This window comes from Varroa destructor, unplaced genomic scaffold (genome assembly GCF_002443255.2).
Source record: "Varroa destructor unplaced genomic scaffold, Vdes_3.0 BEIS01000003.1, whole genome shotgun sequence".
In the NCBI taxonomy this organism is placed as follows: domain Eukaryota; kingdom Metazoa; phylum Arthropoda; class Arachnida; order Mesostigmata; family Varroidae; genus Varroa; species Varroa destructor.
In genome coordinates this window covers 666,922-680,468 of record NW_019211456.1, presented here as the reverse complement: position 1 = coordinate 680,468, position 13,547 = coordinate 666,922, and the positions used below count along the sequence as shown (strand labels likewise).

General features: G+C 43.3%; 2 protein-coding genes across 3 annotated transcripts in view; one reads left to right on the top strand and one right to left on the bottom strand.

Annotated features, from left to right (window-relative positions):
- Positions 1–13,547, bottom strand: part of LOC111247837 (uncharacterized) — a 34,936-nt gene that overhangs the window by 17,230 nt on the left and 4,159 nt on the right. The gene's annotated exons all lie outside the window — the stretch shown is intronic.
- LOC111246340 (uncharacterized) overlaps positions 1,703–13,547 on the top strand; it is an 82,422-nt gene continuing 70,577 nt past the window's right edge. The window contains exon 1 of the mRNA XM_086982622.1: positions 1,703–6,007. Within this exon, the coding sequence (XP_086838748.1) occupies positions 4,445–6,007 (1,563 nt within the window). The 5' untranslated portion in view covers positions 1,703–4,444. The remainder of the gene's footprint in view (positions 6,008–13,547) is intronic.

Genomic DNA, 13,547 nt, shown 5'->3' with positions numbered 1-13,547 from the left:
CGTGTAGAAAATTAATTTAGCTTTACAATATCTCGAGGGGCATAGCAACATCAAAAACATAGCACAAATGAAGTAAAGGCTAGGTTACGACGTCCGAATGCAGTACACTTCATTGCCGCTTCTGTACAAACGTCGTTAGGAAAGCTTAGGTTAGTTGACTGCTACGTTCATAGGTTGACGGAGTATACGTACAGCGATAGCGGAGGTGTTATATGGTATATAGGCGCGCCAGGAAGTGTTAGGGGCATTTGTATCTCGTTTCAATCTCTTATGGCCCCCTGCTGTTCTATACCCATGTCGGAAAAGAAGCCAGCAAGGCCTTAAAAAGTAGTTGACCCAATTCTCGATAAACGCATGCCGTACCTATAAACAAAGCAATATTGACGTGTTCGATTCGACGGGGATATTTATCCTACCAACGTGAACAATGAAAAAGAACGTTAAACTGGTAAATGACGTCACAAACTTAAAAAAGTTAATATATCCTTTTTTTTTTTTTTTTTTTGAGCACGGCCTAGTCCACAGGCACCATTGCTAGTGCGTACGGTCTGGTAGAGTCCTCCAGTGCTTATTCCCCTCTACCGTACTATCTATAAACGATTTTATTTCTAAAGTAGCTCGCACGCTTTAAAATTCAGTCTGTGATTATTATCGCAACTGTTTAAACAGCAAACCTTGTAATAGCGCTCATTTCAAGGAAAAATCTATGACGAGATTGGTAGAACTTGCAACTCCTACTCCATGAGAAACCTAAACTTACCCATCAGTATATCCACGAGTTACTGAAATTAAGGTAAGTGCGGCCTGAAAAATTAACAACTTGATAAGTTGGCATATATTTGTATGAAGAGCGAAAATACCGTCCTTGACAAAAAGAATCTCGCCATGCGATGCTTTCCGTCCGTGCACACCGTTGAAGCATTTTTTCTATTCGTAATAAATAATTATAGCTTGGCCAAAACAGTCGTAAATCCATTATTTTTTTTATTCTATAGAACAACCGCTCGACTTCTACGTTTACAGACAAGCTTTGCTTCAATTTATACGTGCTTTTTAACTCCGTACAACACTTCGAATGTCATCCGACTCCTTTGAACGATCGTTTTATTTCTATTATACAATACTGTTGATTCATATCTACAGTATTATATAATACAAGAGGCTATATGCCGTTGTTAGGTGCCTATGTACTGCTAGAAGAGACTACTGTGGATGTACACACTAGACTGTTTGTTGGAGGCGCGTGTAGAAGACTCGCGTTTCAATGGCGGGCTTCTGACTAGTCATATCTAGAAGGCTCGTGATGACCATAGCTAAATCAGCGAGTCTACTCGACGGAGCTAGCTTTGTGAGGGCTGGAAATGAGGGTCATGGAATTGTGACTATCAAATGGGGTGCTCCATTCGTCGAGGGTAAGAAGGGAAGGGTAGTGCGACTAAGTACAAGAAGCTACAGGGCGCCTTTGGACTCTAGCGGACAGCGGAGCGTGGCCCGCTGAGGTGGCCTTTCGTATTTCTTCGCTACGTTTTATTCATTCTCTCTCTCTCTCTTTGCTCTCTCTCTCCCTCTAGTCCTTCACTCCACTTGCACTGTATCTCATCTGTGGCTTATAGCTATCTGCGTGAGGGCGCCACCATCACTGCCGCCACCTCCAGGACGGCCTACCTGGTGGCCTTTGGTTATGCCAGTGCCACTATACTTGTCTTTCAGCGGTAGCGCATGTAAGCGTGTGGTATGTTCCACCCTGTACGATATGGTATGCCGAATCGAAAGGTGCTGTGCGATGCTGCTTCTATTGCTGTGCCTAGTATCGCTGCAGCGTTGCTTCTGAGCCCCGGGGGCGAAAGTGGGGCCCGCGCATGCGCATAGACAACGCTCGGGGGCAGCACGACCGCACTTAGAATGGCCGGACGGACCTACGGACGTACGTCGGTGTACTATGACGGCGGCGGCGGTCTTCTTTCTTCCTTGTCTGCCTGTCTAGCTAGGGTTCGGAGCAGCTTTAGCGGCCGAGTGAACGCTGCTTCCTGATGGCAAGGCTGGCCGATGATGGCTAGAGGGAGACCAGGGGCCAGACGACCTGCTGCTAGCAGTGGACCTAAGTAACCAGCAATCTTCTACTATTCGCATTCGCGTTGGCATTACTTGGCCACGTTTAGCAGCAGTAGCAGTTTCGTCACGTTTATTTTATCAAATCGTTGTGCTACGATACGAAAATTGGTCTGTCTGTCAAGGTCAGGAGCAAAAAACTACCCCAGTGGCGTTAGCGGCCTGTTCGGCGGGAATGCAGGTGTTGGGGTTCGAGCAGCGGCAGCAATAGTAGGTGCAGTTGCAGTAGCATCACCACCATAACCAACAGTGGCTATAGAGAAGCTAATGGCATTACTCTATTGTATCCATTACTTCATCGATGCAGCTCCTGTAAATGATGATAGTGCTCCCGTGGTCGTGATTAAAATGAAATGAATCTCACTGAGGCCCAGCAGTGAGCGTGGTATATTGGAGTAAGGAAATCGTTTTAACCGGCCAGGAATCATCATATATCAACGTCTAGTCGTGAACTATTAGTTTAACCGTGAGCTACAGAAACCAGTATCAAGCGGCAGCACCATATCGACCTCAGCTTAACCCTCAGCCCGCCGAGGGCAGCGCTTGTAGACTAGACTCCACAAAAGCTAGAAATACAACCAGTAAAATCGCATCAGCATCAGAAGTTATAGTTTCAGTAAAACGACCAAAGCGAGGGTGGATTCAGTCAAGCACTCAACAGAGTTCAGTGCCCGAAGGCGCCAAGTCCAAGACGCCCAAGAGTCACGAGTGTACACACTCTAACGAGACAATCGACCTAGCAGCACAAGCTAATAAGGAACGAGAATACGTACTAGAATTTAAAAAAAAAAAAAACAAAAAACGTAGAGTTAAGTAAGAGCTGCAACGAAAGCAAGTCATATCCAGCAAAAGCAGCAAGCGGGTACCGTGGGGTGACAGGCCCATGTGATAGGAGTAGTACTGGCAGCACCAAAGGCAGCATGGGTGGCCCAGGCTGATGAGGCCTTTATAGCCGCCAACAAGCCCTTCGGCCGGCAAGATGTGAGACCGCCGCGGGCGCATTCGCCTACTTCAGCCCACAACTTCAGCCGTCTAAATAAGAGAGATTATAACCTAAACAGAAAAAAAGAGAAAGGAATAGCGTCAGCTTCTACAGTAGCCAACATCATCGAACACACAGCCAGGGTTAGAGAGAAGCCGAAACGGAAGAACAATTCAGCAAAGGTCTACCGTTCCAACAATCGATTTGTCAATCTATAAATCCAGCCATCTATACGAGCAACGACGAACAAACAAAGCATAGCAATATAGCCAGTAAAGCGATGTAGAGCATGGAAAGCGAAAACAGGTAAGAGACGCGACGGAGCTGAAAAGAACGCCTAAAAGATCGAAAAATGGCTTCTTAATGAAAGTGACAACTCGTTTCGGCATGGAGCGTTAACAAATCATCGCGGCAAGCAAAAACCACGACGTAAAGAAAAAAGCATTTAAGTAAAGAGGTAAGCAGCGGCGTCATTTTATGTACGCCCTTATGAGGGGGCTGTGGCATCGTGCGGAGTAATTGACGTACCGTCCACAGCCTCTTTATTGGAAGACACGCGGGCAAACCCCAAACCTGTCCTTTACTTGAGAGCTCAAGCTCCTATTAAAAGGACAAGGAGTGGATGCTGTTTACTCCGTGAGAAAGCGAACAAGTTCCAGCCAGAACTTGGCTGGAAACCGAAACCGGCTTTACGAATACCAATATCGGCTCACATTGACACTAACAATAAGGCTCGACACGAATGCTCTCTAATATGCATGGCTAAATAACTCCAAGCATTAACATAGAGTAGCCTATACAAGAGGTGGCTGTTAGCCTATTAACTGAAAAGTGTGAAGCTCGCCGAATGATAACATCTATCCAAAAAGCAAGGCATGATATTTGAAGGTGGAAAAAGTCCTAGTTGTAGATAGCGTGAGTACACGAATACAGTCAACTAATTTTTGTGACGTGTGATCTGCATGATACAGACACTGTGAATGAGGGCTCCGCTTCACGTAGAGTTCGGGTCATGGCCAGGTGCGAAGGGGGCAAAGGCCTGGCGTTGTGAGAAGAGAAAGGCACCAACATCATCAAATAATGCCAAAAGCTCGGTAGCAACCGAGAAAATAAAATCAGCTTTTACCATTGTCCCTACTGTATCTGCCGCGCTGGAAGGCCTAAAGTCGAATGCTTTTTCGGCTTCCAGTGGTAAGAAGTCGTACCATAGCCGGCTTATGACAAAGATTCCTGTTAATCATCGTTATTGTGACAGCAAAACAAATACGAATAATCTGAGCTCTTGTTCAGCGCGAGTTTCTAACGCTATCATTGCGGGCCAAAAGCCCGACTTCGGCCTGAAACTGGAGGGAGATGACCAGTCATTCTTTGGAGCATTACAACAGAGATCCCCAAGTACGCAGGACGCCCTCCGGTAGAGCGCATTACCAAGATACAAATAATACAGCAACTAATTCTTATACAAATATAACTACTGCTACTTCTACTTATCATACTAACGCTAGTTCAAGTTCCGCTACCGCGGGCTACCCAAACGTCTCAATATCTCAATCGCCTTCAACACGTGAGAGCCCTGTTGCAAGGCAAGGTCCGAGTTCTGTTCAGATCGTCACCGACTCACCGACCGAGGAGGCCCTCGGCAGAGGAGAGACCCACGCACACGATCAAGTTCAGCACCAGTCTAGAAGGAGAAGCCAGCAGCAACAACATCACCATCGTCAGCAACACAGCGCCGTGCATCCTCCTACGACAGTATCGTCACAGCAAACTCAGCCGAGCCAGTCGGCAACCCTAGGAAACGCGCAGCCGCATCACCGGCAGTCGCCTCACGCGCACACGGATCGTGATTTCAGCGTCGGCGTTCAAGAGCCTTGCGATTCAAGAAGGGAGCCTCATAATTTCGAGCGTGTCGGCAGCCCTTCTCAGAGGTATTATCAATCGCAGTACCAACAACAGCCGGCGCAACAGCACCTGTCGAAACGTCAACGATCCGCTGAACATTCACATCATAACCCTGCTTATCAGCAACAACAACATCATCACGGTCACTCCGGCAGCCGACAGAGTCCACATAGTCAACAACCACAACAGTACTATCACCACAGCCAACAACAGTCGTACGAGTCAACAGCTTCTCACTCCCAGCAGGTGGGAGGATCAGTTCACCCGCGATTCGCAGACGAAGCAGTGGATCATCATTTCGAATCGGCGCGGGACAATACAGGTTTTTGTGAACACAGCACGACGACGCGCGGCGCGATGGGTAGTGCGGGAGCATATTATGACGATCCCATGATGGGAGCTATGGACTCCGGCGGCAGGGGGACCCATCGAAGCCGGTCTGCAACCGGAGTCCCGCTGAGAAGCTACCACTCAATGGAACGCGACCAGGACCGAGAGTTCATGCCTATCCGGGAGCCCCGTGAAAGATCATTGGACCGCGGTCTAGACTCTGTATCGGCTCGCCACGCGGCCGGCAGGCGAAGCGATCGTGGCTACGGAGCTGATCCGTATCAACACGATTCGCATCACGCCTACCGCGACCTTGAGGGAGACCCCTACGGTGCGCAACATGCATCTCGCATGGGTGCTGCTGTAGGGGGCGTCGGTATGGGCGGCGTTGGCGTAGGTCACGCTTATGACCGAAGCGGCTACGGCCCTGCCGGACCAGCCGGCGCGCGCGGAGGCGACAGCTTCGTCATGGAGTTACAAAGTCGACTGAATGAATTGCAAGCTCAGTATGGCACGGTTAAAAGGGAGCTCGATGCGACCACCCAAAAATTGGGATCATCGATGCATAGCATAAAGACCTTCTGGAGTCCCGAGTTGAAGAAGGAGCGAGCGTTACGCAAGGAAGAAGCAGCCAAATATGCCCTCATCAATGACCAGTTGAAGCTTCTTCGAACCGAGAATCAGGTTAGTGCAGCTTCCGTATTCGACTGATGGTCAAATCTGGGAAATATTCTATTTGTGAATGCTGGCTACGATCTGCTTTCTTAGATTTGTATTTGGCCCTACAGATATATATGCACATAATATTTACAACATATTCTCTTTCCTTAAAGCCCCGCCGAAGTTTGCGTCCAGAATCACCCCTCTGTGCCAGCAATAGCGATGTGTAATAGTAGAAAAAATAGCAATAAGATGCAATAATCTATCGTAGCAAAGGCTCCAACCGACAAATCTACCATGAAGTTCATCTCTAGATTTTTCTTCTCTCTCCCTGGTGCACTTTAATTCCGAAAGGGTGGAACGAGCATAGCGCTTTAACATTATCTAACTGACCCTTGTGTAAGGCCACCTTCTTTCCTAAGATGGTATTTACTGGGTGAAGCTTTACTTGATTATATCGAGTCTGAGCAGACGACTTGAGATCTTTCTCTTATAAATTAAGTAGAACTCGTCTTTTTTGCGACCCCGTGATTAATGACCTTTAATAACCTTCAGATAATCTCCGCTGCTGCAATATACGTAGATTCGTTACTTGACTTAAGTGTTCTCTTCATAGATATATACATATCCCGCCGGATGATGAAGACCTCAATAGTCAAAAAGTCCTAAACGGCTTCAGGTTTAGCAACCGGTCTTAATGGCGCCTACCGACCACATAATCGTACGTATTCGCGGCTATCGTGATCGCTGTCTAAGTGCGCAATACGCATTTGCTTATTGGGTTTATGTGTGATCTAGCGGGTAGCCCACGTGTCCTGTTGGGATGAAACTAAGAGATTTGGAAAACGGAATCGTTTGGCTGTCATCATCTTTATGATCCTTCTTCACTCACCAGCGGGTTACTCATACTAAGTATTCTCATACTCATTATAAGTATTAATTATCAGTTGAATCTGTCAATCAGCTTCGATCATTGTTCTCTGTATCACTGTAAGTATTACCACTGAGCCCCTGCGAGATATATGGCTATGTTTTTGACAAAGACAAGCAATGTCAGAAATTATATGGGTATCCTTCTATTATGCAGTGACTAGAATATATTTGTCTCCAACAAGCTATCGATTGAACCCATCTATGTGAGTGGCCCATCTAGCCGTTAGGCAGCGTTACATGGGCCTCTAGTGATTCCGAGCAAAAAAATGATTCATTTAACTACGCTAAAGGAAACCGTTCTTCTTAGAAAGGAGGTGTGATTATGAGTTGAAAAGCCGACGTCTTTTCATAGTGCCAAGATAGGTGAATATAGTTTGTCTATCATAAATTTAGATGAAACAGTAGGAGGGATTCAGTTCTTGAATGGTCCAATTAGTGAACTATTCGTTAAGAAGTTGCGGTTTGTTCAAGCAGCAGTGCCAATGTTTTCCAAAGCAAAAAAAAAAAAGAAAAAAAAAACATCGTGCCTATGCGTAATTCTGGCGTAGATAGTTAATGTTGAGCTGTAGTGATAAGTATCCGCAATGCAGTACATACCTAGACAATATCGTTTTATCTGAACGATCCGTTATAGCTACTTTCAAAGGAAACCATATGCTGTTCATAAACACAACTTCTACTATAGCGAGTAGGAACTACGATGTCTTGATATATACATATATAATCTATGATGTGCTCTCAACCTTCCTTCAAGTGGCCTTAATTTCTCTACTAGATTAGCATCAATTAGGCTCAAAATCGGCCGCCAAGTCGGCCATTTAGTATAATTTCATGTAATGATTTTCATAAAGCTTACTGTATTTCAGCTTAGTTTAACTTTGAAACAGACAAAATTGTATATTTTAATAAGTATATTGGTGATACTAGTTCTGCTCGCGTGCGACAAGAGTAATTTGGATTAAATAATTATCTATTTTTATGTTTACCCCACGTCATAGCAAAATTCTACATATCCTATATGTATCGTCTGCGTATGTAATCCGCATTCGAATATTGTCCTATGTCTGTTTGTTTCACCTATCCGATACACGTATGACAGAGACTTGTACCATTCTATGAAATATAATAATGCTATGAATGTATACATCGTAGACTAACTTGGCCTCCGCAACACATTTTTTTGCGTTCCGTAACATTATAGACCGTTCGGGCGTCAAACGCGTCTATCGATTGAGCAGAAGAATACCCGTGGAGACTGTTCATGAATAAATCAATTTCTCATCTTTTTCCTTTTATTTTAAACAACGCTTTCTTCTAAGCTCTGTTGAGTAAGACCTGGGCGAGGAACCCGGATCCATCGAGGCTAGTTAGAAGGTAGTTCCTTGGTTGCCAAAACGTATCGAGCCACACGAGGTGGTATAAGAAGCTCATTTAGCGCACTCCATTGTGTTTCTTTGGGATTTATATCATTGATTTTTTTACTCAGTTTGGCGCGGTCAAACTCTGCATTTATTATTTCGCCGTGTTTTTCAAGCTTCACCAGCTCAGGGCCTTTCTAGATCTCATGAAATCCTATGAGGTATTGTGTTGACACTTACGTAGTATGTATCTATTCTTTCTTATGTCCTTGAAGGTTGTTGCAAAGCATCCTTCGCTCGTTTTGAGTATCTATCTTGTGAAACATCACTTCTAATTCTACCATACGAGCAATGGCATGAATATGGTCAAGCGTTGGCAAATGGTGTTTTCAGAAGGCAGAAATGGAATCCTTTGCCTTGTTCTTAACATTCCTGTTTCTGCATGACGGCGGCCCGTGATAGTGATGTACTGACAGCTATATGTGAGCCCGGAGAGGTCTTAAGGTGATTAGACCGAATTTTCATGCACTGAAAAAAGAAGCAATTGATCGTCATTTTTCTTCGGCTATTGCGCGAAGCCCATTCGTGCTTTCCATGGAGATTCTAAAACGCTAACACCCGTTTCAACTGACGATACCAAATGCTGCTGCGCATTGGTCATCGATCTCTGTTCGTCCTAATCTTCGTTGAGTTCACCACAGATTTTCCCCGGGGCAGAAGTAGTTAAGACGGCAGTAGGTAAGCAAATACAGCCTTTCTGTTACGCAAGTTATCGTATAGAAAACTCTACAAACAATCTGAGGTAAATTGAAAACAACTTTCAGTTTCCTCTTCAATCAAGACTAAATAATTGAATACCCGACATTGCTTTCTTTTCTACTTACTTTCTGAGAGTGAGGCAATATCTAATATTCAGCCGAAATGTATACCTAACTTTATGATATATTTACCCATCATTCCTCTTTCTGTAAAATATTACATTACAAATCACTGCTATTGATTAATACTGTTATCGTACATACATATCTCACGGTTTGGCTTAGTTTTTCTCTTATTTTCTGTTTTCTCGCATACAATATTCCATAAACCTGACGAATGTTGGTTTCCCAGTTTAATCTGCGCCATCAACTACATACGAAGATGAGGATCCTTTATTACTTGCCAACAGTTTGTTCTGGGTATTCTCTTACAAGTTCGTCGCAACCACGCCTACGACCATAACACAGCTCACAGTGGCCTCGTGGGCTCAATGCGAGCTTATCTAAGGGTAGTTCACCGAGAATAACGTCATTGCAACGTGTTTCGAAAGAGACCAAACAATGCAATTGCAGGACTGACGATCAGCAGGACAGAAAGCGACGGAACTAGGCCGTCTGGTTGGACCGCAGACTAAATGCTGGTCGTGACAGGCGGCCAGTCAAATAGTCGTTTGCTTCAAATTCACTCATGCTATTATCGAAATTACGCAATTTTAAACCCTTTTAGCGTCGGTACTCCTACACCCGCGACCACACAACAGAGATTTATGCTAATTCTCTGTTCAATGCGAAGGGTGTTAATAGAGAAATGCTCCCAGAATGTGTGTTCTTATGACAATTTTGTTTGTATGTTCTATATAATTCGAGTCGCGTTTCTCGTGCTCAGTTTCGTATGCTAATGTCAAGCTATCCAAGCAGTATAAGTGCATGCAAGGCTAAAAAAACAAAAGTTGTAAGGGATTTTTGGAAGCTATTGGGGTTGCAGGTCAGTTCCGAATTGTACCTCATCATAAAAAAGGACAACTAGGACAATGATACAATTATTTGACCTAAAAATATTCTGAAGCAGCTCGTACGTCGCATCTATGTATAGTCATCTTAAATTTCGTAGATGTTATTAATATTAAATCTATTCATTGGACGCTATTACTCGCTACGACTAACGGCGTTATCTGCCAACAGTAGACAAATATTCTAATCCGCTGTGAAATCAGATTATAATAAATATGTAGTCGTGGGCAAAATCATCCTGTGCTTTTTAGTGCAAGTTAGATTGCTAATGTTTTTTGTCTGCATAGTTGGTTCTCACTTCACGTAAAGACGACGCAAATGCTATCTATTGCAAAGCAAACTTTTTTCGCCACGAAGCTAAAAGCCACGAGAGACACCTACAAACTTCTGATACAAAAGATGTCGTTTGGCTTTAGGCTATCATTGATCACCGGCTGACTGACGAGGAGATACCCGCAATTACTGATTTCTTGTCGGAGTCTTGAGCTTATCGCCGATTACTGCAAATTTTCCCTATCTGAATTGTAGTATTAGTTCATTGCCCCCAAATTAGCGTTACCCGTGACGGAAGAGCGGACCAACGTGCAAGCAATGAAGCGATGATTAACAAAAAAAAAGTACCATGCACAACACTTATCTAGGTAGGTAGGCACACTAAGCGAATAGGAACGTTGTAGCTCTACGCTGCCGCAACGATGAAAAGAAAAGCCGTTAACTTGTCGCTCCTTTTGGCGCAGTCGGTTAGGAGATTTTCCTCAGCCCTGCAGTACTACCCAGACAGTGTAGCTTAGCTCCTATTGTGCCAGAGCGCGGAAATCGATGTAACTTAGAGCCGGAATCGCGGGCGACTCCTGATTACTGAAGGTCGGAAACATAATTTGCATCTAAACTGTTCGCGTTTACCGGAACCGTTCACTCGTTCTCCCTTCGCCTCTGAAAATTTCTTCGTCTCGTCCGTTGGGCTTCCTTATCTTGCTGCTGCTACTCATTCCCCGTTTCCTTCTACTCGTCGATCCAGGTCAGCTTTTCTCAATGTCTGTCTCATAAACCCTTAGAAGGTATCGACATTCTTGCTGTCATCTGGTGCTGCTTTTTCAGCCAACAGCTACAAACATTGCCGCAAAACCATCTTTGTAGAAAGGTCCATCAGCTCGAACGTTATCACACCCACGCTAGATTCCCATGGCAATGCGATTAGCCCGCTTTGCTCCGTTGTCACCGCCACGATAGTGGTAACTTTCGCTGACGTTTTCTATTCTGACTAGAAATTGAACTTTTTGCACCGATAGTATTGGTCATTCTAAACCGGATTTCATACCGCTCAACGCAAGTTCTTAAAGGCTCATCTTCACATTAATTGGCTCATACCTATGTTGATTTCGTCGGAAGAAGCTCTCATTTTTCATACTCAGAGCAATATGCTTTTAAGTTTTGTCTTAAGTCTTCAGTGCGATTGCCGAATTGTCTACAAATAAAATGTATTCAAATCGTTGGGCAAATTCTGCTATCGTTTAATAAATAGCTCAACCGATTTCGCGCCGATCACCAGCAGACTTAGTTAGACATATTAGTTGAAGTTTATGAGCAACGAATCTTGTGAAATCTGGTTGTAAATAAGTTCCCAAGGAAATCAATTATGGTGAATTAATTGCCATCTGTCCTATCAAAGGCGCGTCCATTTACATAGATATTTCATATGCTCCAGTATTCAACCGCCTACCTGACTGTGCACGTTTGTATATTAACGATATGATTGAAAAATGATATTTGTTGCAGTGTTAAGTTAGTGTTGAAAAAGAAAAACTCCAAGGCTCTATGTAAGTTCTGAATTCGTGCTTGTACACACGAAGTCACTTATCCTTAAGCCCAAAAAGTACTAGGCTTCTGAGAGGCCAAGGTGATAGTTTACCGGGTAACGTATTTATCTGCTAATCTTAGGGTAACGGTTCGAACGGTTCTTAACGGTAACGGTTCGAACGGTTCTTAACGGTAACGGTTCGAACGACGCTGGGTGCCTGACGCCGATACCAGACGTAACAGGCAAAACGCAAAAATCAGACAAGCTGACATTGAACATCACTGTAAATAACGAAAAGCATCGGTAAAAAATAACTGAAATTGACAGTTACTTAATGCTCAAAAAATTTACTAATTAAAATACCTTCTTTTAGCTTCTAATAAATTATTTTTTTCTTATTTGGTTTTGGACTGTTTTCCGTCATTAGCGTTTCTCGTGTAATTTAACTATTATTATACTCTATTAGACTGAGGATACGATCCAATAGTCTTCCTTTTCAATTTTTTTATTCGTTTTCAAAATTATTAAATACAGGTATGTTAGCCATTTAATCTACCAAAGAAGTTTCTAGAACTACTCTACAGATCAGATACATGCAAAAAATGAAAGTCATCTGAAGTGTTTCAAATTACCTTTATAAAAAAAAAAAAATAGATTCGTCGTTCGTAATTTGTTATCTTTGCTTTGTGGTTAAGGTAAACCGGGTCATAGGCTGGTGTATGTAAACGGGATCTGAGTATAATGCAGTAACACGCTAAGATGGGTTCGCATTATGCCCATGTTCGTTTTTTTGGTTGAAATTAAGTTATTCCTATAGGCCACTATAGGGATAAAGGGTCTACTGGTTAGCGTACATATAACTTCAGAGTGTGTTTATATTAAGAATGAATAAGTATTATCCAATTTATCGATATCAGTTAAATATAGAACTGGTACTGTAAAAATTAACAAGAAAAAAATTCACGCCCTAAAAAAACTACACAGCTGTTTTGTATCTGAAATTATAAGAGCCGTTCGTGGATATACGCGCAATAGTTTTAAAAGGCTTAATTTAGACCAACACTTCACACAGGCCGAAGAAAATCAGGTTTCTTGTTGTTTTTCACAGGTTCCCTGTCCTGCTGGCCTTTAAGGCTTAGCTACCAAATATAAAGTAGGTCTACTTGGAAGACTTAGTCAATTGGCTAAAGTTAACCATTCAGACCAACATGGCTCTCACGGAAATGAGAGAGGATTGGTACGCTGGCAAAGGGAGATTTTCTCTAAAGAAAGTACTTCAACAGTTGACGCAACACCTATAGAAGGTGTCATATGAATTTAAGTTTCTTGTATTGATGTATATGAGATTTATCCGATTCAGTAAAAACAAATGACAAAAGCTGTGCTTTCAAACGAACATTTTACCAACGAATATTTCAAAAACAATAGTCAACATGTGCCCTCAGCGTATACTGTATCATTAACTCGCTTTTGTACATAATGAAGTAGAAATACGACTTTTGGAAGGCACTATCGTTTATCTAGTAATTTGTCACGCAAGCTGTCTAACGTTTAAATAGAAGCATAGGTTTGTTAAGTCATCAATCGACTTATTCCGGTGAGACGTTCTCGCTTGCAGCATTACTTTCTCCTTTGGTCATTTTTGTTCTTCTGATGGCCTTTTACAAGCATCGGTCGTTCTCGAAAAACGGACGACATTAAAGTTC